The sequence below is a fragment of the Lygodium microphyllum genome, chromosome 28 (genome assembly GCF_053477565.2).
Source record: "Lygodium microphyllum isolate KBCC chromosome 28, Lygodium_microphyllum_v1.1.10, whole genome shotgun sequence".
Taxonomy (NCBI): Eukaryota; Viridiplantae; Streptophyta; class Polypodiopsida; order Schizaeales; family Lygodiaceae; genus Lygodium; species Lygodium microphyllum.
In genome coordinates this window covers 74835705-74863367 of record NC_141162.1, presented here as the reverse complement: position 1 = coordinate 74863367, position 27663 = coordinate 74835705, and the positions used below count along the sequence as shown (strand labels likewise).

The following is a 27663-nucleotide window of genomic DNA, read 5'->3' as shown; positions in this document are numbered from 1 at the left end:
CTAGTCCCTAGTTTCACCACTGACACTTAATGGCCAAACAATTGTCCTAGGGTCCAACCTGGCACCAACTGACCACCAAAACCCAGTTGGCATAACTTAACACAACTTTTGCCTTTAATACCCACTGCATCCTCGGGGTCCTTGGCCCGTTTCCATGAAATAATTGCCATGTGCATCACATGTGCTAAACAACCTTGCACATTTGATTAATAACTTAATCAAATGTTACTAGCAAGGTTAAAGCATTCAAAATTTCACGTCCCCGTGACAGACTGGAGAAGTGATGTGAATGTGGTCCAAGTCATCTGATCCTTTTGTTGTTTTTGCTATCGCGAATGAGCTTTCCGATCAAAGGCCAAATTTTCTTGGAGAGTACCTTGCTCTGATACCATGTGAAGAAATGCTCTAAATGCAAAAAACACAAAACCAATCATATAACAAAGCATAGATTGATAAAGTAAGAATGCAACTAGCAAGAATAGAAAGCTTCCATAGTTGTATTGATAGAGCTTCTGCAACATGGATGCATCAAAAGGGTAAATACAAGTGAGACCTCCCACTCTTATATAGACATGAATTAGGGTTAGGTCATTTCTCTAGGGTAGTGCACTGTTTTAGGGTTAGGATTCATGTCCTCCTTTTGCGTTTTAGGATTTATATCCCACTTTGCATTTCAGGGTTTGTACCCCCTTTTGGGCATCCTATCCACTTTGTGGGGTTCAAGTGTAAAGAAATACTCTAAATGCAAAAAGTATGAACCAAATTGTATGATAAAGGATAGACTGACAAACTTAGAACATAGGTAAGGTTAGGATTAGGGTAACTCAGAGATAGTGAACACAATGAATAATAAAGTGAATAAATAATGAATATACAATGCTCATGCAACAAACACACTATGTAGTAAATACTGAATCTAGAACTCTCGTATCTCTGGGATCAAGGCAAATGTTATGAGTTATAGAGTATGTCGTACTCCAAACGGATCCTGAATCGCAGCAAAGGCAACCCTCGAGTGTCGAACACCAGCAAATGCGGCCAAGGAAGGTTGGATTTGATGCAACCAGCAAGAGAGAGAGAGAGAGAGAGAGAGAGAGAGAGAGAGAGAGAGAGAGAGAGAGAGAGAGAGAGAGAGAGAGAGAGAGAGAGAGAGAGAGAGAGAGAGTGGCTATTGATTATGCGAGGCACTCCAATCAGCAAGTGGTCTTGATTCAACTGGACCTGGAAAAGGCGTTTGACTGTGTGGACTGGTCCTTCCTTGCAGAGCTTATGTCTGCTATGGGCTTTGGGATCCGCATGTCCCGATTGATCTACACCATTAGTACTGAGGCTTCTTCAAGAGTTATGCTTAATGGTGGGGTCACAGAGCCATTTCTCCTTGCACGCTCGCTCAGACAAGGCTGCCCTTTGAGTCCTCTCTTCTTTGCCTTGGCGACTCACCCGGTCCTTTCAATGTTATCCTCCATGGCGGCTTCTGCCCAGCTGGCAGGGTTATCTCTTCCTTTGGGGCAGCACTTCATTAGCCAATCCTTGGCTGATGACTCCTTTATGATTTTGCAGGCGGACAGGGATAACATTCGCAAGGCATTAGATGTTTGGACGCTCTTTGGTCAAGCTTCTGGTCTTCGGATCAATGCCTTCAAGTCAGCCATTCTCAGTTGCACGGAGCCTGATTTAGAGTCATTAGGCTGGCAGGGCCAGGTGGTTTCTCGTGGCGCGATTGTCAGGCATCTTGGATACCCATTGGGGGTGGATGTACGGCCAAAGGCCCTGCTGGAGTGGATTTCACACAAACTGGCCGTGAAGTTTATGTATTGGAAGTCGCAAGCCTGGCCGTTCCATGTCCGCCTCAAGGTGGCTCAGACAATTATGCTACCAATGCTGACGTATTTCCTGCCATTACTGCCATGGACGCCCAGTACTTTGAAGGCTCTTACTCATCCCATTCGTTTCATGCTATGGAAGAAAGATTCACTGCAGGCAGGCATTTCCTGGATTTCATGGTCACATGCATGTACCCCTAAGCGCATGGGTGGTGGAGCTATTTTGGATGCAGAAACTCATATGCTGGCTCTTCGTTGGTCTCTGTTTCGTGCCATGTGTGTGGATCATCACCCGTGGACCATCATAGCCCGTTATTTTCTTGAGGACAGCGGCCTCCGCCAGGGTAACACACAGCTTCGAGCCTCATGGTGGCATGTCCTTAATGCTGACGCTCGTTTCTCCAGTCCCTCTTCCTCTTTGTTAGTGCATTTGGTCGGCTCTTGGAAAGTGGTGCTCCAAAAGGCCCGTTGGCATCCTGTAGGGGACCGCGTGCAGACAAATTCTTTTCAGCTGGAATTGTTGGCGGTATCCACATTGCTTTCATGGGAAGATAAACATTAGCTCAGACCAAGATTTAACCGCATGGCCCGTTTGGGTGTGACTTCGATTGCGGATGCTACCCTTGCCACTCGCAATGTCCTTGCATCATTTCGGACTGCTAGGAGACTTTTCAGGATCCCGCGCGGATACCGTGATTTGTGGGGGAAGCTTTCCTCGGAACTTCAGGGTAGGCAACCCTTTCCTGCCCTGGCTATGGATCGCCCTTGGCAGGACTGGGACCTTGCAGGCCGGTTGAGTCTGGAAAATGCCTCTACTAATCAGGTATATCATCTTCTCATTAAAGATCACCAATGGTTGGGCGTGAAAGTTAATGCTGTTTGGGGCCTGCGGAAATCACTGTCATGGTGGCAGGCAACGCTGATGGAGGGATGGCAGAACAAGACACCTTTCAAATGCAAGGTCTTTCTGTGGCGGGTAATGATTGGTGGTCTTCCTCTTGCCTCGGCCCTTTCCAAGCGTCGAATCTCGAATGGCACTTGCTTCTTCTGCACCACTTCGGCGGAATCGGCCCGACATCGTTTTCTTTCTTGCCCGCTCGCCAAGAATATCTGGTCACTCTTGTCACGAATCTGGCACGCGGTGGTGGGGTATTCACTGACTCCCTTCGATTGGATTTTTGTGCGCCCGAAGTATCCCACACCACCACCGTTACATATGAAGATTTTATTCCATTTTTTCAGATACTGGGGATGCTGGCACATTTGGACCACCCGAAATGCTTTTCTCTTTGATTCGGCTTCTAATGTACCGCGACATATTGCAAGGCTTAAAGGGCTCTTGCATTGGCAGCTAGATCTCATCAGGCACTCTGACTTGCTCCCTCGGGAGGATTTGTATTCCTGGCATTTGGCAATTGCCTCTGGGTCCTTGCCATGATTGGTGTAACTTTTTAGTACCCTAGTCCGGGGATTTCCCGCACGTTGGCCTATGGCCCTCGTGCCTCTTGTACTCGTGTAATCATGTAATCTTGTACTTTCTTCGTAATTAATACAATTACCTTTTACGAAAAAAAAGAGAGAGAGAGAGAGTGTGTGTGTGTGTGTGTGTTCTTTACACATGATGGGGTAGAGCCATCGTGTATCTTGTAATAATGTAAACTTGTACTTTTTCGTAATTAATACAATTACCTTTTACGAGAGAGAGAGAGAGAGAGAGAGAGAGAGAGAGAGAGAGAGAGAGAGAGAGAGAGAGAGAGAGAGAGAATATGCACAATAGCTGTTAGGTGCAAATGCAACAAACAATGGTGAGAGAATGCCAAGGTGGTAACCCAAAACACAACATTTAGAGGAGAGAGAAGATGATGGCAAGAACAACAAACTGTAGGCAATAGCTCCTAGGATCTAGCCACTAATGCAAATGCACGAGGAAGACTGGAATCAGACGCCAAATGGTAGTAGGTGGCTAGTGGAAGCTCTGACCGCAATATCCTCCATGAGTGGGGTGTGGGCAACAAAGTTATGGCTCTTGAAACTTACAAAAATGAGATTAAGAGAGAGTGGTGAGATGCATGTCTATTTATAAAAAGTTTGGAGCACCCAATTTAGGGTTTTGCATGTGGCACATAGTAACTCTTTAGGATCGCGTTTTTGTTTAAAATAAGAGGTTTTTTTTCATTAATTAAGTGTGTTTTGACGTTACTTAAGTTAGTCTAATGCATTTTTAGCTCAATATCCTCTAAGGCTCAAAATTGAGCCATGAGAAATAAGCCCTTGAGTTATATTTTCATTTATCCCAAGGCATCCCATCCCAAAGCAACCAGGGCACAGAGGTGATGGTTATCTGACCAAGGAAGCCCAAGTGATCACCCTGGAGAGGCTAGGGCTTCAGACTAAGGGTGCATGTCGGCTGTATAGGGGCCTACCAAGTCTTGCAAAGGTGGATGGAATTAACAATGGAATTTTTTCTTGGTTTTGATTTTGTGTTGTTTTATTTTTGTTTTGAGGGATTTTGTTTGGAGAGCACAGTATGACAGGGAGTTGTACGCTGCATTCGGGAAGGACGAATCGTTCAAAAGATTTAGCATTAAGTGATAGTCTCAAATCAGTTTTTGTACTATTGAGTCATTGTGTCCCGAAGTATGGGAAATCAAGAATGGATAGTCCCATGATCTTCAAAAAATAAGCAACACAATCCCACACACTACTAGGATAAGTGCTTAGGGATACCTAAGGGGGGGGGGTGTGTGTGCGTGCGTGCGCGTGGGAATCATATGGAGAATATGTGCAAAGAAAGGCAAGAAGGGTAAGCAAGCAAGATAGGCAAAGCTAGCATGCAAGCATGGGAAAAGTAGTGTCTTTAGAGATTGTCATGTGCAATGCCACGATTATGGTGGATCCAGAGTCAATCACTTCTAGGGTGACCGAAAAGGGATAAATGCACATAGATACATGTTTACATGAATAGAATGCTGATGCATGGGGTAATGCAAAGGAGAACGCAAATATTCATACTCATGCAAAATGTGATGCAATGGTGCCACTTGGATAGTGCCCTTGCAGGGGAATTGTTCACTTGCCCAAGCACCCTTTTACAATCATGTCATCTTGACAGTGCGGATGAAGTTACAAATATCCATAATATACAATACATAATAAATAAATGTCTAAAAGTGAAAAAGCTATAAACATCATCAGTGTCACTATTAAGAGAAGGAAACCGCCCCCTCTCAAAGTGGAAGAAAAAGTAAGACAGAAGCTCCCTCTCCCCGTCAATCTATAGAAGTAGAGGAGGGTGTGCCCAAGCTGATCCGTGGTAGTAGATATATTGTAGAATTGGCTACTCGATCGCCTTGGTCAAAATATCTGCAAAATTGTCACTTGATTGCACAAACTCTAGGTGAATGGTATCTAGCTCAACCTGCTTTCTGGTGAAATGGTAGTGAATCGCCACATGCCGTGCTTGAGGAGAGATGATAGGATTGCCTACAAGGGCAATGGCATGCTCACTTCCACATTTGGAGATGTAGATACTGGTTGAGTAGTAGAAACAAAACTTCGGAAGCTACAACAAAGTAATTGCCCTGCCTGTGCTTATGCATCTAAATTTAGGCAATTAATTTATGACCTCACGTGGCATGAGGAGTATTTTATCAGCTAATTCAGATGGCGTCTTTGAGATGACATCAAGGACCTCATGCTCACTATGCTTGAGGCAAAAACACTCAACGATTATATCATGCAAGCCATTCAGTGTGACAATAGACTATTCCAAAGGAAGCAAGAAAAGCGAGAAGAACTATGGCCTTGTTAATCGAACCCAAATCAAAGCCCCAATCGGAGAAGAAACCAAGCCCAAACCAGTGCAAATAGACGATACCAAATTTCAGCCCTTGACCCCACAAGAAAAGCAAAGACGAAGAGAGAATCATCTATGCCTATATTATGGAAACCTTGGACACATCGCCCTAAATTGTCCAAATAAGGGGGCAAGAACCCCAAGAGTTGCTGCAACTATCCTCGAGCAGGAAAATAGTATGTTTGGTTGTAAATGACACTGTACAACTAGACTCTTGATGTAAGAAAGGGTCTCTTGATCCCAGCCACACCTATGGAAACTTTTCTTATCACAGTCTAGGTGATCTTGCCGAGAAAAACCCTTTCCCTCAAAGTCCTGGTCAACTTCGGGACCTCCACATGTTTCATTGATGATGGCTTGGTGAATAGATAACGATTCCAGTACTCCAAAAGACCAATCTTGCACCAGTTGAAGTTGTGGATGGAAGACCTCTAGCTTTTGGAGATATTACCAAGGAAACTTGACTACTCAAGGTAACTCTTGGCGATCACAAATCTTGTGCATGCTTTAATATCATATGAGTTTCACAAATCCAATCATCCTTGGAAAGCCTTGGCTAAAGAAACACAACTCAGAAATTGATTGGGTTAAGCAAAAGATTACACATCGTGGAAATCAAGGAAAGCCGGTATATCTAGGAGCCAAAGCCTTTATGCATACAACAAGACTGGAACCGACCTACATGATATATTATATACCAGCTCAAGAATCTAGTAAGGATGAGTCAGTCAAGCTACTAAGCTAGTATCAAGAATTCCAAGATGTCTTTCAAAAAAAGAATGTAGATCTGTTGCTTGAACATAGACCATATGATTATGCTATAGAACTCCATGAGGGGGTCAACCATCTTTTGGACCCATCTAGAGGCTATCCCTTGATGAACTAGCTGAACTACGCAAGAATATTGATGAGAACTTAGCCAAGGGTTCATTAGGCATTGAAAGGCTCCTGCTGGAGCCCCAATTCTGTTTGTGAAGAAGAAAGATGGTTCACTTTGAATGTGTGTGGATTATTGAGGACTCAGCAAGATAATAGTCAAGAATTGATACCCTTTGCCGTTGATACCAGAGCTCCTGGAACGCCTTGGAAAAGACAAGATCTTCACAAAGATTGATCTATGAGGGGCATACAATCTTGTATGGATCAAAGAAGGAGACAAATGCAAGATAGCTTTCTGCACAAGATATGGTCACTTTGAGTATATTGTTATGCCATTCGGTCTTACCAATGCTCTTGGAGTGTTTGAACATATGATGAGTGATATCTTCTGAGAGCATCGCGATGATTTTGTAGTTATATACTTGAATGATATCTTGATATTCTCAAAAGATCCAAAGAAGCATGAGCACTGTGTAAAATTAGTTTTGGAAAAGCACAGAGAAAAGGGACTATATGCAAAACGTTAGAAGTGTTTTTTTCATGAGACACAAGTGGAAATCTTGGGGTATAATGTCTCCCAGAGAGGAATCTCCATGGACCCCAAGAAGATCGAGACTATTCTTGATTGGCAGACATCCTTATGTGTCCATGATGTCCAATGTTTCCTTGGCTTTGCCAACTTCTACAGGATTACTAAAAGATAGTTACACTACTCACCAGACTCATAGGAAACTCAAAGTTCTCATGGACCCGAGAAGCTGAGAACGCCTTTCAGACCTTGAAGACTGTTTTCATCACTGCCCCAATCCTAGTCCACGTAGATCCTACCAAGCCATTTTTATTCGAGACCAATGTATCAAACTATGCCTTAGGAGCAATCTTGTCTCATCATGGAGATGATGGTCATATGCATCCAGTGGTATTCTACTCAAGAAAGTTCTCTCCTCTAGAGATAAACTATGACATCCATGACAAAGAACTTGTAGATGACTTTGATACTTGGCGTCATCATCTAGAGGGTGCAGTCCATAAAGTTATCGTCTATACAGATCACAAAAATCTAGAATACTTTATGACGACCCACATCCTCAATCGAAGACAATCCCGCTAGAGTAACTTCTTATCTAGGTTTGACTTTGTCATTAGCTATCGCCCAGGACGTGAATAATGCCAATTTGATGCTTTATCAAGAAGATCCCACCTGGCACCCAAGAAGAAAGAAGAAGCTTTTGATCAACAATGAGCAATACTACTCAAGCTAGAGCACCTCCGCCTCGCAGCCATCTCTAGTTGTCACCAAGACGACCCTACCTTAGTCCACTTAATCCATGAAGCTTTGTTGCATGATGATTTGGTGAACAATGTCAAGAGAAAAAATCAAGAGGAAAAAGGAAATGAAGTTTGTGAGTTTCAGGAAACTAATGGATTGTAATACTGTAAGGATCTACGTTACATCCCTCCAGGAAAGGCGGGACTCTAGGTACTCCAACAATGCCATGACATCCAAGCAACATGACACTTTATAGTTAATAAGTCCTTAGAGCTTATTTTTCAGAGATTTTTGGTGGCCTGAGATGTGGAAAGAAGTTAAGGAATATATATATCATGTGATACCTGCAACAAGGCGAAGGTACCTCGACACAAACCACATTGCCTCTTGCAACCCTTGCCCATTCTAGTGTGACCTTGGTCTTCTCTGTCCATGGATTTCATAACAGATCTTCCCAAATCAGATAAATATGCCTCTATTCTTGTCGTGGTAGATAGGTTTACAAAAATGGCACATTTCATCCCTACCACCAAGACCATCACAGACGTAGCTACCGCTAGACTCTTCCTCATATACAATTTCAGATTACATGGACTCCCCGACGACATCATCAAGCGATCGGGGTCCCCAATTCATATCTAGTTTTTGGAAGAGCCTTTGCAACCTCCTTGGAATCCAAGTTAAGTTATCCACAACAAATCACCCATAGATTTATGGTTAAACAGAATGGGCAAATCAAGTCTTGGAACAATATCTCCGCTGCACCATTAACTACCATTAGAATGATTGGTTTGAGCTCTTGCCCTTTGCAAAGCTTGCTTATAATAATAGTATCCATGCATCTACCAAGCAAACTCCTTTCTTTGCAAACTATGGCGAGCATTCAAGGATGGATGCACATCTCTCTAATTAAGTAAAGAACCCTACCGCCCGAGATAAAGCTCAACAGCTAGCAGATATACACCAAGAACTCAAGCAACAAATCCAAAAGATTCAGAATTAGTACAAGCACTGTGTGAACCAGCATTGTCTCCAACATCCAGTATACTAAGTCAATGATAACGTATGGTTACTCAGGTATAACCTCCGGACAACAAGGCCCTCCACCAAGCTAGACCACCAGAGATTTGGGCTTTTCAGTATCGTAGCCCAGATCAACCTAGTTGCTTACTAACTCCAACTCCCCGACACCATGAAGATCCACCCAGTCTTCCATGTTTCCTTGCTTGAGCCATACATGTTTCCTTGCTTGAGCCATACCATAGCTCACCATTGAGGGGGGAGAGATCTAATCCCCCACTACCTATCTAGATTGAAGATCATGAAGAATTTGAGGTTTCTTAGACTCAAGGATCTCTCGAGGTCAATTGGAATTCCTTGTTCACTAGAAAGGATATGACACCAATGATCGCACTTGGGAACCTGCAGAATATCTCCAAAGAGTACCTCTCAAAGTCAAAGAATTTCACAAGAGGAATCCAAGGAAACTTGAATCAAACCACCAAGCCACTCCTTGTGGAACTCGTCGCTAGAGGAAGGGGTGATGTCACAGACATGCCATGATCAAGTGGATGGATTTATTCTTGCTCGTGCCATATGAATCCACACCCCATGTGAACGCACCCTTAATAGAACATCCTTGAGCCAACCATGCGAACCCACCCTTGCCATGTCATCATAGAACCTTCTAGAAGATATGCCATTTTATCACTTGTATAATCAATGATGTCATTATGGAATATTCTAGAAGATCTTTAGCCGCTCTCCAACACCTATAAAGGGAGGGGCTCACCATAGAGCTCCTCAGTCTTGCCAATGCTAATCTTGGGAGATCAAGGAGTCGAGACCTCCAAGTAAGTAAATTCGAGTTCGAATTCTAGTTCTTGTCTAGTCATGGTATCCAGTCTTGTCTTGTCTCCCATTGTACTCTTGTTGTCCTGTCACCTTGTAATCTCGTAGTACGAGATCTTGCCTAGTAGATCTTGTATCTTGTTCATCCCTATTGAGGGAGATCTTGTAATTTTGATATCTTGTATCCATACCTACGGTCCTGGGTTGTGGGATCCTTCATATCCTATTGAGTCCTATTGTCTATAAGTGCGGTCTCGGGTTGTGGGATTTTCCATATCTTGTCAAGTTATCATGGTATCTTGTGCCCCTACGTGGGATTATCTTGCAATAAGAATTATTGTGACAAATCTTGCATCTAGTCTTGTCTCTCGAGCCACTCTAGTGCTCCCATAATAGCATGAGTGATAGATTGCTGAGAAAAGGGTGCACAATGTTGCTTACCTAGTGGACATGCTTTATAGACTTCTTGAGAGAGTTTTAGGCATGGAAGGCCCTCGACGATCCCCTGATGTAGAGACGTTATGAGCCTTCCATGAACAGACGACCTTGTATGGAACAAGGGCAGGCCTGTACTAAATCCCATAGGTTTTGAGAGTCTAAGATATGCCTTACCAAATTTGACCAAGTGGTGTGTAGTTTGACTCGTTGAAACAAATCTTGTCATTAAATGCATGCTTGGCAGATGAGGAACTAGAACCATGAGGTATCTGTGAAAATGGATAGATTGAATAAGATTGAGGATAAGATGATGGTGGTGGCGATGGATAAGGAGGGAATAAAGGTGGATAGCTAGAAATAGGCTGTTGATGTCCAATGAGTGCCAATTGCTATGGAGGTATCTAAAAGGATATAGGTCCATATGATACCACGGAATGATCGGATGGTCCACTAGGTAATGCTATAGAGGCGAACTATGATACCAAACGATCCACACTGGAAGAATGCTCTAGAGGGGAAAAACTCGGAAAGTGTGTGTGGGAGAATGAGCTTCCATCACAAGGACACCACCTGAATAAGAGAAAGGAGTCCTAAAGGCTGTGCCTAGTGGAGGACCCCCAATGTGGTGTGTTGTGAAAGCATAGGTGCACTTAATGGAGGCTGAGAGGAACGTGCAATAGAAAATGAGGGAGGGATGGATGGGAGCCCAAATGGATTTGTGATGGATGACATTGTTGGTTCCTTTTGTCTATTAAATACAGTAAATGAAGATGCACCTACTTTATATTGACCATGAGAAATAAAATTATTTGAAGGAAAAAGAAGGGTACGAATACTTACAAGTTCTTCTTTTAGCTTCTTACCTAGTTTTGAGTTCAGGAAAAAATTACCTATTTTCCTTATTACTTACAAACCAAAGCTTGTTTTGAAGAGTCCCTTCTTGATGAGCATCTCCCGATCCAACAGAAAATACAGATTCAATTGGTATAGAATCTGCAATAATAGGGTTCGTACTTGGCGTTGGAGAAAAGAAGTACTATGGAAGTGATGTGTAATGTAAGCAAGGTTCCACTTGCAGATGGCCAGTCTGTAGTGGATATTCGGAAGGTTCTGTAAGATCGTTAGTTCCATGCACCGAATCTAAAGAAGAAAACTCAGGCTTACCCCGATGGTTCTCCATCCATGTTAGATCGAGTACTAGCAAGCTGGAAGGCCCACTCCTGATCGTTTTTACCCCATGTTTGGTTATGGAGACTGGAGCGGTGTTGTGAATGTGTACAAAGTCATCTGACCCTTCTATTGTTTTTGCTTTCGCGAATGAGCTTTCCAATCAAAGGCCAAGGTTTCCTAGAGAGTACCTAGCTTTAATACCATGTGAAAAAATACTCTAAATGCAAACAGTATGAAACCAATCGTACGACAAAGTATAGATTGATAAACTTAGAACACAGCTAGGGTTAGGGTTAGGGTAACTCCAAGACAATGAACACAATGGATTATGAAGTGAATGAATAATGAATATACAGTGCTTATATAGCAAACACATTATGTAGTGAATATTGAACCTTGAACTCTCGTATCTCTAGGATCAAGGCAGAGGTTGCTGTAGAGTGTGTGATACTTTGGACAGATCCCAAATTGTAGCAAAGGTAGCCTTCGAGTGTCGAACACTGGTAAACACAGCCAAGGAAGGTTGGATCTGATGCAGACTGTAACCAGCCTTCCTCCTCGGATAGGGTGGTAAATCCCTGATTACAACTTAATTACAGCAGCAAACAATAAATGCAAATCTGAAAATACAAATTTACCTACTGATCTTGGACAATGCACACCCGATTGGCCCCAAAATTGGCGCCCCTTCTAGTATCTCATTAGCTTTATTGAAGAAAAAGTTGATTTACAATGGGATTCTCCCAATTCCTTTCGGTATCTCAACTCGCCTTGCTATCCAAAATGACCCGCAAGTCTTCAATCCATTTTGCCCCTTGATTCAAGCACTCAATTGACCTTCACCCATGTCATAGACGATGGAAATGCCCCAAATTCAATGGTTGGCTAGTCCTCCACCTGAATTCAGCTGAAATTCACCTTCAACCTTGTTGAATCCAAGTCTTGGAGCTTCCAATTTCTGGCACGCTTCCCAAGGCTTTTGCTAAACCCTAATTTCTGCTGTAAATTAGGGTTTACAGCAGAGAAATTTGCAATTTCTCAGCCTCCAAGGGTCCAAATACTGAGATCTTTGGAGCAAGTTTGTGAAATGGCTGGGAGATGAGAGGGAAAGCTGTAGAGAGAGAAAATTCAGAGTTTTGTAGTGAAGAATGACTGAAAATCAGTCAAGTGCAGCTGTTGCCCTGCCACAACAACATATAGATGCAAAGAATTGAAGAAAATCAGTCATTTACTACTGCTGCCCTGCCTCAACAGCCTGTAGATGCTATGTCTTGCTGTTGATTGGTCTTCTTTTGCCCCTAGCTGCCTCAGAAGGTCCTCCAATGGCTGTAAGTCGGACCAGTAGCCTCCTCTCCCTCTCTCTTGCAGCCTGAATTTATAGAAATGCCTCTCTCCAGGCTCTAAAGACGTTTTTCACTCTTGCATGGGCATTTTTCACAAGTGGCAGCCTTCCCAAATGGTTGTTCTAGCATTTTTCATAATTAAATATTAATTTTCAGCCTTAAAATACTGAAAATTAATCTAATAATTATTTCGGTACCCTGAAAAATAATTTGACTAGCCAATAATTAAATTGTCTAGGCGACTTCATTCCCGAGTGTCTCTGCATCATCTTTGACCATCAGATTGGCATTAGGTACCATTAAATGCCATTTCTCTAGTGTCATCAACTGACACTTATGGCCAAATGGATGACCTAGGCCAACAACTGGCACGAGATACCACCAAGTACCTGTGCGGCATAACTTATAGGAACTTTTGCCTTTGACATCCTGCAATTTCTTCAGGTTCCGGGCTCGTAAATTTACTTTAACCCCAGTTGCACCTCACATGTGTATCATTTACTTAATCATGTGACTCAAAATTAATCCACATGTTAAGTGAGGTTTCAAAAATACATGCCCTTGCGACACAGACGGCAGTGCAAGAGAGTGAAAGACTTAAAACGTTTGTACCCGAGGAGAGAAAATCTGCACAGTAGTTGTTAGATGCAAACGCAGCAGACAGTGGTGAGAGAATGTCAAGGCGGTTGCCAAAAAACCAAAGCATAGCATTCGGAGGAGAGAGAAGATGATGGTTACAGCTGCCAATTGATGGTGACAACACCCAACTGTAGGCGACAGCTCCTGGGACTTCGTGATAGCTGCAAACACATGAGGAAGGATGGAATCATGCACCAGATGGTAACAGGTGGCTGGTGGAAGCTATGATTGTGATGTCCTCCGTGAACGGGATATGGGCAGCAGAGTAATGGCTCTTGAAATATGTAAAAACGAGATTAAAGGAGAGTGGTAGGTAGCATGCCTATTTATAGAAAGTTTGGGGCACCCAAGTTAGGGTTTTGCATGTGGGACATTGTAACTCTCTAGGATCGTGTTTCTTTTTAAAATAAGAGGTTTTATTTCATTAATTAAGCGCTTTTTGGGGCTGTTTAAGTGAGGCTAATGGATTTTTAGCTCAACACTAGGTTGATGCTTTCTTGAATCATGCTTGCACCTTAGCCTAAATAGACCATACCTACACTAATACAATGAGAAATATATGTTTACAACCCGTGCAACAATTGTGGGTGTGAAAAATACAATGCGGGAGATAGATACAATGTGCATGGGAGTGAACTTGACTCACAAAATAATATATCCATGATAATCTGATGTCCACGAGGTATAACAAAAATAGACAAGTGGCCAGAATAATATAATGAAGCTCTACAAAATAATAATCCTTCAAAAAAGAATAGTCTTTGCACTTTTTGCTTTGATCTTCCAATTTAGCCTTCTCCAAATATAGTTAACAATTCATATAGCAGCTTTGCATGGCTTTGTTATAGTCCTCATGTGAGTAGTATGACTCTTGGGAGACATTGCTATGTCTTTCATTGAGGAAGTTGCTACCCTTGAGAGACATTGCTATGTCTTTCATTGAGGAAGTAGGCATCTCCATGGTCATAAGAGAATCAATGCCTCTTGGTGTTGTGTTTTGAATTTGACTTAGAAATGTAAACGCCATAGTCACTTGATTGCTTTTAGGTAGGAGATCTGTCACTCACCACCTGGCATTCCTGTGACTCTAGAAACGTGGCTAATTCATTGCAAGTTGCTGTTTTGGTCAGATCTCGTTTGCTTGATTGGCCTTATAAGCACATGGAACATTAGAAGTTTAATACGATGGCATGATTGGGTTCAAGGACTGTATGAGATGCTATCATTGCTGGTTAGTCTTTGGTTTATTGTTTCTGTTGTATCCATCAATACATTGGGGTTACTCAGGATTATAGGATTTTTTGGACTAGCTTGGAGGAACAGCTTCAGCGACATTTCTCTTTGCCTGCATTTCAGCTTTCGTCCCCATTGTTAGAAGTTACAACCATGCTCCTGTGCATCTGGATGATTTCCTAAAACCATCAGCCAATCTTGTTTGTCATAAGGTGGTTGAGGATAAGAAATGGGTGATCGAGAAAGCAATCATGTTTAGTCTTCTTAGGATGGTAAAGCTAAGCGGTGCAACGTGAAATTAATGGCTTGAGTTGTGGAGGTCTAAACTTCCTTATGAGTGGAAAGTCTTTACACGGAGGCTTTTTATCAGGGGTCTCCCCTCAAGGGATATGCTATGACATCACAAGATCTCTAGTGGTAGGTGTTTCTTCAATACCATATGTGGTGAGACTCTTGCTCATCTCTTTACTTCTTGCCCAATTTCTAGACATGTCTGGTTTCTGATTTCTCAAGTATGGATTTTAGTTACATGTTAGTGTTGGGTTTTGTCACTTTTACAAGATGTCCACTGCCACTTTACAATTGGAGCATACTTGTCTCTTGCATTTTTTGCATTGGAGTGGTATTTTTGCACATCTGGCAGACATGTAATGCAGTTGTTTTTGATTCGACCTTAGGTATTTGTGGTCACTTGGCACGTGTTGAGGACTGTTATTGTGGCAAGTTAGCTTCATGGCTTTTGCTGGTGTGATCCTCAAAGAGATGGCTGCTCTGTGGATGGAAATCATATGTAGCGCCTTGGTTGCGGCTGCTTCGTGATTTCCTTCTCTTGCCATTGTACCTTGTAGCTTGCAAAAGTCCCAAAGACATGTCAAAAAGTGGAATATGTCCACTATACTCAAATGTTGCTATCCTTGAGAGGAATCCTCAAGAGGAAGAAGATGGACTGAGTCCCGCAGGGTTCAGTATGGCTAGTCCATGTGTAAACCCTTGCTCTCCTATACTAATTGTTGGATTTAGATTATGGGTTGTAGGAATGCACACATGGATCTACATTAAAAACACGAAGCTTGAAAGCACAAAACCAAGAAGTGGAGTATTATTGGGAAAAAGTGCCCTAATGGTCCTAAGTGTGCTCACACACATTACTAGCATAATGTGATGATACACCATCTCTTGAATAGAATCGCAAAATCATTTCACCGTCCTGGTTAAATAGTATCCTTTGATCACTTTATTTGCGAGAAACACCATAATTGGGGAAGAAATATCATGGATTGAAGTAAAAGAAAGTGAAGTGGACATAGAGTTCCCCACCAATGTAGGATGCATCTTCTGGATTGCAAAATTATTAGGAGGTTGGAAGTGATAAGGAATGGCCACAATGTAGAAGTATACTACCACAATGGGGGAATATAACTGTTTAGGGCTTAACTGATTTTTCCGAGGCTCCAAAAGCTTTGAGGTTGTCACCTTAATTGTTGATAGAGTCATAATTATGGATGATGTTAAAGAGGTATAACTTGTTTTTCATGATTTTTTTTTCAGAATTGATGGAGAAGCTTCATTGCAACTCTTTGAGAGTAGATGTTGTCTTTAGGGGCTTTCTGATGTTCGTTTTGTATTGATACATGCTTTTTGTTTCTTTCTTCCAACTTTTCCTCCATCAGAAAGTGAAAGCATTGTTTTTTGATCAATCTAGTATGTCCAATTGCTCTTGCTGTTTTTGTTTAGCATACATTCCCTTTGCTTTATCCAGTAGCTAGGAACCCTAATGTTTGGGAGTTGGAATATTTCCTCTTGCATATAATCCTAAAAGGAAAGTGTAAGGAATATTTGCTTACTGTTGGTAAACTCTAAAGGTGCAATTATACCCATCTTAAACTTATGGTTGATAGCATTTATCTGGTGTTTTACAATTAGTAGAGTCTGGGCTTTTTGCTTGATCAATGTAATCTTACATTTGCCTAGGTGCCCATATTGAATGGGCGTGAGCCAACTGCCAATGAAGAGGAGAGGGCAAAAGCTTCTGAACGGTCTGCTGAACTCAGTGAAAAGGTTAATCAAGTATGAATCATACTCTATTATGTGCTCTAATAAAGATCCTTCCATCTTTTCTCTTTAATTTCTTTGGTTTCTTACTGTTCAGGTAATTTATTTCTCTTTTTTCCTTCTGCAGTTTATATTACGACGAACAAATGCACTGTTGTCCAAGCACTTACCTCCAAAGGTTCTATTATTATAACTGTAGACAGTGCTGTGTTTAATCTTGGAAAATCAATACAACCCCGGTAACTTGTATTTGTTGATTTTCCTTGATAAACTAAGGTGTTCGTGTATGCAGATTGTTGAAATTGTATGCTGCAAGTTGACAGAGGTTCAAGAAAGGCTGTATCGACATTTCATTCATTCCAAGAATGTTAGTATATTCAGCATGCTGGATCTATGTGCAACCAGTGCCATCAGAAATGAAGGATTGTTTAACAATGAACGCTTTTGGCATTTCTCTGATATGGTTATTTTGTGGGCATATAGGTTCGTCAAGTGCTCCAAGATAATACAAAACGAGCACGAGTATTATCATTAATCTTGGCCTTGAAGAAGCTTTGTAATCATCCAAAAGTGAGCTTGCTTATTCTCTCTTCTTGATTCATTAAAAGCATTGATTTTCCTCATTTTTAAATTAATGATTACAAGGCCAATGAAAAAGATGTCCCGATGAGAGAAAAGAACTGCTTTGACAGTCCTGACTGTGTTTACACATATGGCTGTAAAAATATGGTAATAGATAGACAATTCCCTTGAAGGAATGGATTTCTAACCCTTCTCCCTTGGGGCTGAGCTCAATTCCAATCAACTTGAGAGTGAGAAGTATTTCTCATTCTCACAAGATTATGCAAAAGATGTATACTTGTACACATGCGTTACATGCATATTTTTGCTATGCATTAAACCGACTTGACATATTTTATCACTTCTACTCAATCCACTGGTTTTTCTTTAAGAGAAAGTTCCATAGAGGCTTAAATCTTTTTCTCTAGTTTAAAACTATTTAAAAACCCTTTTTAAAAAAATCTCGTGTTTCTTATTTTATCCCCTCTCGAAAGAAACTTACGAAACACGTTTACAATGTTTTGTTTCTAAACATTTTTGATGTTTTTGGTTGCTATGCCCCTAGTGATGAACAACTCGGTTATGTAGTAGCAGATCTCGGATGTACTTGGTTTGCATCCAGGATATTGTATGCGGACAGTATTTCTACCATTGGAATCACTATTGAGTGTACTAGTCATTGTGAGTTGATATGTATATGGTATGGTTTGCACCTAGGCTCTTGAACTATAAACTTGCAAGGTTGCTAGCATGTATGGACTACATGGGATGTACATTTTGATGTGATGTACATTTGCAAGGCATATATGGGATACATGGATGGTTTGTATACATTTGTTGCTCGGTGATGCAAGAGAAGTACAATTGTATAAGTTACATGTAGTTTGTAGCTGATATATGCTTTACATGAGGATCATGTGGTACATGATTGCTATGAGACACTTGTTCTGCTAAGTTCGTGCATTATAGTGTCTTGGTGGGCTAGAAGAATCTTGGGTTTTGGCATCTTTATTCTTTTAGTGACAGTTTGAATCCGACCACACATTGTGGTTGTTGGAGTTCCCACTTTTGAGTCTTTCTCTCTCTTACTCTTGCTCTCCATCTGCCATAGCTCTCATCGCCAAGCTTCTTCCTCCTGGGTTCCACTTCCCTTTCAGCAAATTTACCTAAACTAAGTGATTTTATTTTTCACAGTAGGATAAATGCCCTGAAATCCTCTATAAACAAGAGTCTTTTGCTTGTGCATCCTTTATCTTTGATCATTATTCAGCTGGCACCCACTGCCCCTCTCATCTCCACAGCTGTTTACACCCCTTTGTTTGGATACCTCAGTTTGTGGAGACCTTGGCATGCTGCCTCTTGCTGGTTCCAGCTATCTTGCTGTTGGGCATCCTGTTTGCAGCAGTCACTTACCTGTTGGCACCCTTCTTGGAGCTGCTGGTCATTGTCTACAACTTGTGTTCGTGAGTTCCACCTGTTACGAGCCTGCTTGGGTGATTCGTCAGTCTGTCCACTGCAGATCAGGCTGTGTTTTCAGCTCCTAGCTGCCAAGCAATTTATAGCTGCTGTCGCCTAATCTTCCAGGGCCTGATTTGGACTGCTGCCATCTGCGATTTTGCAGCTGGCAGCCCACCCTACTCCCTATTTAGGATCTGTTCAAGTAGGACACACTCGGACACGCTCAGTCTAACCTAGTCCTAGAGATATAGAGGTTTGAGGTCCTATTTGTTGTATTATCATTCATTTATACATTGACTAGCATTCAATATTTTTTAGATTGTGTTCTTTGTGTAGTACACTTTTGTCCATTTCTATGTTTGCCATACCATTTCTTTACAATATTCAGCCTCAAGTGTTTTATATTTTCGTACTTTTGAAATGCTTGGCCATGGAAATAAGCAAATATTCTAATTGTTAAGCATATTGCATTGTGAAGGAGCAGCAACGCGGATACTGAGAGCAACAGTTGTGATCACTTAGAGCTGGTAGTGAGGACGGTAGAGAGTGAAGTTTTGGGCCATGATAGTAGCGTGAAGCGAATAGGGATGGTTGCTAGGGCAGTAGTATAGTTGCCAAGGCAAGATTGATGGTTGTTAGACAGTAGTGTGATTGATCAAGTTGGCATGAAGTCTAGGCAATATAATGTTCACTAAACTATGGAAGTACAATTTTTTACATATTTTTCCATATGGAAAATTTGAATGGGTATGATAATTGTGATTCAAGTCCTTGGGCTAAATCATAGGTTGCCCTAATTTTTATCAACAAATTTTAGGAGTATGTAATTAAAACTAGTCATTTGTACTATGTTGAGTTCATTAATGGATAATCAACAAGTTGAGTAAATTACAGTCCATGAATAATCAACAAGCTAAGTTTGAGAACTACCCGAGAGTCTATTGGCCTCTGTTAAAGGATGCAATGGAAACCATTGGCACAATTTTTTAACCTTGGAGCATGAGGGCGGTCAATAGAAATTGCTTGTGCATGTTGTGGGACACTTTACGGAAGAGGTCTAATAGGGTGAGATTTAATTGCAATGGTATGTATCCTTTATGGTTCAGACTTGAACGGGGTGCCCACCTTTGCTTGTCGCTGTTTCTCTTGTGACAAGCTTGGCCACTTCATGGCTGAGAGTGGAGAAAAGAGAGATGCAAGTGCTGATCGTACTATGGATACTGGCGTGATGGTTGGTCCACTATCCGTTGATGAATGGCCTATACAATCAGTTTTGGCCAAGGGCAAGCAACTTGTGCTGTCTTCGGTTTTTGATGAGACATGCTTGATTTATGTTTAGAATAAAAAAGGCAAGAAGGTCAATGTCGAGCAGCCAGCTGGTCCATTGGCAAGTACCTAGGATTCTTTCCTATGTATGTGCATAGAAAGGATAAGTCTCCACGTGTCAAATGCATTTGCTATGGCTTCTTCTGGGTCTAAGTCACCTACACATTTGTGATCACACGTTGAGTGATTACGAGATCCACTCACACGTCTTGCTTTTGATAAAGCAGGGCCAATCAAGAACAAGATATAGAAATTTAGCAAGTGTAGTCGTATTTGTGTATTTCATAACAAGAACCGTTAGGATATTCAACATTTGTTCTACCGTTGCCCTAATGTTAGATTGTTGTGGAGGAAATTTGAAAAGACAATGTTCTAGGCTTTGTTCCATGCTTCAATTAGGTGCAAACAAGTACTCTTTTGTGGCTGCAGTGGACTACTTGATGCCACATGGAGAATGTGGGCTATTATTAGAGCAGTTGTGACTAAGAAAGTCTAGGCTATTAGAAAGAGAATGTTTCATGGTGATCTAGTCTTGTATCAAGGTAAGAGTATTGTATCGATCTTGTGTCACAAAGAATATTGTTGTACTTCATCCTATTGTACTAAAGAAATAAGTTATTCTTCGTCTTTATGTTATTCTCTTGTAAGTTGTGAGGGAACACTATGGTAATTACATCATGGGATTGCTGATATCTGCACTTAGCCTCTAAAAACGAGGATAAACCCTCTTTATCCATGGGTAGAATACCTTTGCAATGCTGGCTGATGTTTTGGATGATGGGATCCTTGAGACGTTGACAAGAAAAGTTAAATCAAGGCATGATCAGCCTTGGAACTGATTTTCTTTTGCTAGCTTATGAAGATTGCCACTTGGAATGTTTGTGGATTTTCTCTCGTAGCATCATGGCATATGGCGTATTTTGCACGAGAATAAATGGGATGCATTATGTATTGTTGAGCATAGGAGTCATAGTGTCACTTTGACATGCTTAGATACTATTAGTATGTTCCAGTTGATATACACTATTAGTATTGATGCCTCTTCAGGTATCATGCTGAATGGTGGTGTTATTGAGCCCTTTACTCTTGCATGGTCAGTCAAACAGGGCTGCTGTCTCAAACCCTTGTTTTTGGCCCTTGCTACCCGTTTGGTTCTCACCATGTTGTCGCATTATGTTGATACCAGGTGGCTGATTGGTTTATCCCTTCTATTGAATCAACATTTTGTTGGGCAACCATTGGCTGATGACACTTTCATGATAGTGGATAGGGATAATCTTCTAAAGGCAATTGCTGCAATGGATCTCTCTAAAGCTGGAAGCTACATTTCTTTATTGGAATTTCAAGCTTGGCCATTTCATGTGTGCCTCTTAGTGACATAGACTATTATGCTGCCCATGCCTACCTATTTTTACCCACTTTTGCCTTGGACCAGAAATAGCATGAACCGGCTTACTAGGCATATTTGTTTCATGCTATGGAAAAGGGATTCAGTGCATGCTGGTATTTGTTGGATTTCTTGGAACCATGTTTGTCCTCATTCTTCAGGGTAGGCCATGTAATTTAAAAACTTCTTTGACAAAGAAGCGGGAAATACCCAATGGCTACCTTAGTGAGTAGATGCACTATTAGTAGAATGGAATCATATCCTCCTTGCATGGTGGGAAGACTCGTAACAAAGTCCATATCAGTGCACTCGCACTTCGGTTGTGCTACACTATGGAGATGTAGTTTACCTAGTATTTCCATCCTTTTAGCTTTAAACCATTGATAGCATACATTCTTTGGCCTTACAATGTAGATTTTACTTTATGCTGGGCCAAAGGTAGCTCTTAGTTATTACATTTAGGGTTTTTATCTAGGCTGGGTAACCCACTACTAGGCTATCGTGGACCTCTTGCTACAAAATGGACTTATTTAGCTTTTGATTCATAGGAATAGCTAATCAATGTTTGAAATATAGGCATCCATAAAAAAAAAAGGTTTATAATTTGGGTTTTCCTCTCTAAGACAAATCTGATGAATGCAAAACGGATCATATTTCTTGATGCAATTCATTTTGAGGAATGGCCTGGCTTACCAAGTCAGCTATTAGTTTTTCTGGCAAGCAAATTGCAACAACAAAAGCCTTTTGACTAAGGTTATCGGCCACCACATTATCCTTGTTGGGTGGTGGGGATGTTTTGGATGTTGAGATTCGCATGGTTGCTTTTTCAAGCTACATATGCTGGTAATGAGCCTTGGGTCTCTATTGTTGGCTTTTTTTTAAAAAGACAAGGGACCTGTACATGGCAACGCTAAAATTTAGGGTTTGTGGTGGCACATACTCAACACTAAATCCCAACTTCCGATTGTTGGTGACCCATTTGGTGTGCTAGTGGAAGGCAGTCCTTCAAAAGGTGAATTGGGATCTAATGGAGGATAGATTATCTACTAATTTCTTGTAGTTTGAATTGTTGGTTGTGTCTCGGCTGTTCTCTTGGGAAGGGAAACAAGATAAATGCTCCAAGTTTGATTGAATGGCACATTTGGGTTCGGTCTCTGTGGTAGATGTGACTCTCTCTCAACTCGCAATGTGATGATGTCTTTCCATGTAGCCAAATGGGTTTCTATATTCCTCATGGATACCATGACTTATGGGGTAAGATCTCAATGCACTTGTGGGATTGAGAGCCCTTCCTTACCCTTGATTCCAATCATCCTTCGCAAGATTGGAATCTTGTGAGTTGGTTGAGTTTGGAGTGGGCTTTGGTTAACTCAATATATCACCTTGTGATTAGAGATCGCCATTGGTTGATGACCAAAGCCAATGCTACTTAAGGATTATATAAAAGCAAGGCATGTTGGAAATTAATTGTTTTGAAGGGTGGTCCAATAAGACTCCATTCAAATGCAAAGTTTTTCTTTGGAAAACATTGATAGGTGGCTTGCCCTTTGTCTTGCCTCTTTCTCACCACCTTATTTGGAATGGCAATTGTTTCTTTTGTACCACTAGTGTGGAATCTTCGCACCATAGATCTATTTTGTGTCCCTTAGCCAAAAAGATCTGGTCCCTCTTGTCGACATTTGGAGAGTTGTGGTGGGGCCTTTGATGCATTCCTTTGATTGAGTCTTTGATAAGGCAAAATATCCCACTCCCATGCAGCCACATATGAAGATCTTGTTTCAATTTCTTAGGTTCTAGGGCTTCTGGCACAAGTGGGTCACTCGGAATGCTTTCATCTTCGATTTGGCCTCGGAGGTTCAAAGTCATATATTTAAGCTCAAGGGTCTTCTCCATTGGCAGCTAGATTCTATTCAGCATGTTGGCCTTCTCCCTAGGGAGGATTTACTTGCTTGGTATATGGTAGTTTCTTTTGCTTCTTTGCCTTGACTCTTTGTTTCTCATGTGATTAATAGAATGACTCATCACACACACACACACACACACACACACACACACAGAGCATCTTCTTCACTATTTGGCTCAATGATGACATGCTGATTATCATAACCATCATCAAATGGAGCTGAATTTTCAGTGGCTGATGATTGTTCAAGCGGTTGATCATGCTGAAATTTCACTTTCCTTTTGTCCAAATCATTAGATGTGGCATTTTTAAGTGGCTTTGACTCATTAAATGCCACATCTCGGCTGCGTAGCATCTTTTTCATGCTTCGAACCCAAACTGTATAGCTCATCTCATCTTCATCTCCATAACCCATGAAGATGCCTCTATGGGATTTCATGTCAAGTTTGGTTTTGCTATCAACAGGTATGTGTACATAGCATTCGCAGCCAAAGACCCTTAAGTGGTCATATGAAGCAAGTTTACTAGGCAAAACCTCTTCAGGGATGCCACTTTCAAGTGTACGATGTGGAGATCAGTAAATATGCATCGCGGTTTTAAGTGGCTCTCCCCAAAACGATTGTAGGAGATTAGCTAGGACAACCTGCACCGAATCTTCTCACATAACATGCGATTCATTCGATCAACCACACCATTAGATGACGGATTATAAGGAGCTGTAAGCTCCCGTTTAATCCCATTGATATCACAAAACTTATTGAATTTTTTAGATATATACTCCCCCCTGTTGTTTGTTCTTATGCATTTTAATTTTAAATCCTTTTGAGTACCAACAAATGCATAAAACTTTTTAGAAGCGTCCAATGCCTCGCTTTTCAGCTTAAGCAAGTAAATCCATAGCTTTCTAGAATGGTAATCAATAAAAGACACAAAATAACAAAAACCACTATGAGTTTTTATTGGCATGGTATATACATCAGAATGGACTAAATCCAAGATACAATACTCCCGAACGACACACCGCTGCCCACGCCCCCGCGATCGCAACAATGGAAACTCCCTCCTCCGTTGATTGGCGTCGCGCTTGTGGAAGACTTAGGATGGCTCTTCGGCACTGCCCTTCTCGCTTCTTTTGCGGACATAGTGATAGCCACAGGAGTCCCAAAGGTACAGCTTGCAATGAATGAGACATAGAACATACCACAGTTTCTAGAGATTGAGGAAGACGCACACTCCTTTAGGCAGCAGGTTATTGTGACGGAGTAGCCTGGGAAATGCCTGCGTTGCCATGATTTTGGGTATCTGGTAGCAGAGTGCACGCGCTTTGGAGCCAAGGGAGCTTCGCCGACAAGCCTAGAGGTGGACACGGTCGACTTTACACGGGTCCAGAGACGACAGAAAGGGAGATGGAAGGGCGTAGCCACGGCAGCACGGAGGAGCAGGAGGGCGGGCACTCCCCACCCCCCCGGCGGCAGAATACCACGCGGGTCTCCCCCTCCTCGCCCCACCCGGCAGGACCACATGCCTACACATCCACCTCCACAGAGGTGTCACATGCAATCTCACTCGAGGACCCACACCCCCCTCCCTTACGACCTTGGACCACAATCCCTATCCTCTAGAGCTACCGGCCCTCCACCACACCTGTTGTTGATCCTCCCCTTCGATCCTCCCCTTCTCCACCATCCCCCTCGTCGACCAGTATCCTTGATACCCACCCAGCACAGGCGATCCCCCCCACCCATCGCCCCGCTCCCCACAGGAGGTGAGGACCCCCATGGACCGACATCCTCCACTCATTGGTAGTCTAGCCGCGCCCCCCGCCCCCTCCTCCCCCCCACCCCTCCTCTCCTCACAGCCACCAGCTTTTTTGTCCATGCTACTCGTCCCACTTTCACGAGACGGGTGCAGTTGCTACCACATGAGTTCTTTCGCAGTGGGCCGTGGTCTTACCTGAGAGTTGTGGAGCGCGGATCTCAAATGGCAATTACTTTTTTTGTACAACCAGCATGAAATCTTTGCATCATAGATTTATTTCTTGTGCTTTGGCCAAGGAAATTTGGGCTATTTTGACAGATATTTGGCAAGTGGCTGTTGGTCCATTGATGTGCCCTTTTGATTGTGTTTTTGAGAGGGCCAAATATCCCACCCCGATGCAGCCACATATGAAGGACTTGTTTCATTTTTTCAGATTTTGGGGCCATTTGCATGATGGGATCACTTAGAATGCTTTCCTCTTTGCCTTTGCTATGGGCGTATAGGGATACATAGCCAAGGTCAAGGGTTTTCTACATTGGCAGTTAGATCTTGTGTAGCATGCTAATCTTCTTCCTAGGGAGGATTTAGCTCCTTGGCATACGGTAATATCTTCTACTTCTTTGCCATGACTTTTTGTATTTTTCATATCATTTGACTTTTTGTACACCTTCTGTGATTTGATATAATATAAATTATCCAACATTATGAAAAATAGAGAGGGAGAGTTTTCCAAGTATGATAAAGAAACCATAATGTAAGAGGAAACTCTTGCCAAGAAACAATTAATTGAAAATATTAAAAACACTGGGGATCTAATACAATGTGGAAATGATAGGAGGATGAGTATCATCCAAATATATTTGTTATGGTATATCTAATATGGATAAGTTGAGGCGTTAAGGTAGAGCTGCTTGATGATGTGCTAGTATCATCTATATCCTCCAATGGTGCCTCGAGCAGGGACATGGATGATGAGGTGATGGGCAGCGTGCTTTGCATCTCTTGGTGGCTCTAAAATGACTCCCATTTCTCTCTCTCTCTCTCTCTCTCTCACACACACACACACACACACACACACACACACACATAGAGGTTGGGGACAACTTTGATGATTCAGCCACATGTTCCGAATGGATGAAATGCAGAGTTTAAGCTCTACAAGAGGAAGAATATGCTAAGTTTAAATTGTTGGCTTGTTTGGATGCTTTGTATGATACTAATTGTCAGACTCATCACTTTTTAACTTGTTTGCGTAAGAAATATGCTCATGAGAATATTGTGATCGATAAATGAGCAAGGGAAAATGGTTGTTCAGCCCACATCCATTATTCAGGTGTGCCTTGAATACTACAGATCTTTGGTGGGTCTGTAGGAAGTTCTTTCTGATTCTGTTCTTTCTGCTTGAAGATACATTTGTGACTTGGTTCGAAATCAGGTCAAGCCTAGATGGAAGGAATTGATGGAAGTAGATATCCTAGAGGAAGAAGTGGAGGATGTGCTATGCCATTTACCTTGTAGGAAAATGCTGGGTTGGGATGACCTCCCTAATGAGCTATCTTCAGCCAATGTGGAACAACTTAAGGACCCGTTGACTCGCCTTTGGCAGCACATTTGGAGATCCGGATCAATGCTTGCAAATTGGAAAATTGTAGTTATTCATTTACTACCCAAGGTTCCTTTTCAGTCCACTTTAAAGCAGTGGAGACCCATTTCGGTAATGGGTTCATTGTATAAAATCTTTTCCAAAGTCATCACCAATAGATTATAGAAAATGTTTCGAGAGTTGATTCATCCTTGTTAGTATGGGCTCATTAAGGGACGGAATATGATGTATAAATATTTTGAATGTTCAAATGGTTCTCAAGGCTGATTGAACTAATGTCAATCGGGCAATGGCAGTTTGGAGTTTGTTTGGTTTGGCCTTATGTTGGGTTTGACTCACGCCTGTGCTCACACAAGAGTGACGGTGATCCTCAGTAGGACACTGGGTACTTTTTACTCTCTGTACGTTTTTCCCCCCAGAGTTATTTCTTTTATTTTATGTGCCTATGTTACACAATTTTAGGGACTTACGTGTTTCACACTCTTTGGGTGTGAACACCCTCTTACAACCGTAAGGTTTAAGGGTTGTACTTTGTACTTGCATCGTACACTCTTTAGATTATTGCATTGGGTGTTGTGCTATTGCACTCACACACTCTCTTCACTGTCAACGGTACTTGCAGCTGAGCTTGTGTTTCAATCTCTGTGCATTCTCTCACCTCTCACATTTGGTATCAGATCAGCCCTTTGCTCAGCGCAGCTCATGGCATTCAATCCAGAAGTTTGCTCCGCCCAGACCTATAGCGGCCGCAAGCTGAGACACCGCAGGCACCACCTGGCTTGTGCCACCTGCACCAACCCGCAATCATTCTGTGCCTGCACTTGTGCCACAGGTCTGCCGAGTACGCCAAAGCCACACACCTGATCCTGCAGTGCTGTCCTAGGCAACGCCTTTGCCAGTTGCTAGCTTTAGCCGCGCCGCCAGTCTGAGCAATGCTCCCTGTTCACCCCTCCACCTGTGCCCATCTAGCCCCTGCTCCTAGTAACTCACCAAGTTTGCCTGTGCAGCTCCTATCTGTGCTGCCCTGCGCCACTTGAGCAGGCAGCGCTTCCGCCTCTTCTCCCGTCCGCTGCCATTCTTCACAGCGCGTGCCCCCTGCTGCTGTTGGTCTGG

General features: G+C 42.2%; 1 protein-coding gene across 6 annotated transcripts in view; it reads left to right on the top strand.

Moving 5' to 3' along the window:
* Positions 1–27663, top strand: part of RAD54 (DNA repair/recombination protein) — a 120804-nt gene that overhangs the window by 29343 nt on the left and 63798 nt on the right. For 5 of the 6 annotated variants that reach the window (XR_015689324.1, XR_015689323.1, XM_087670221.1 and 2 more), the window contains exons 8-11: positions 16474–16569; positions 16682–16732; positions 16847–16921; positions 17038–17124. Coding sequence is in view for 4 of the 6 variants with exons in the window: in XM_087670221.1 (XP_087526347.1) it covers positions 16474–16569; positions 16682–16732; positions 16847–16921; positions 17038–17124 (309 nt within the window). In the remaining 2 variants the exon portion in view is untranslated. The remainder of the gene's footprint in view (positions 1–16473; positions 16570–16681; positions 16733–16846; positions 16922–17037; positions 17125–27663) is intronic. The other variant, XM_087670220.1, reaches the window with a different exon arrangement.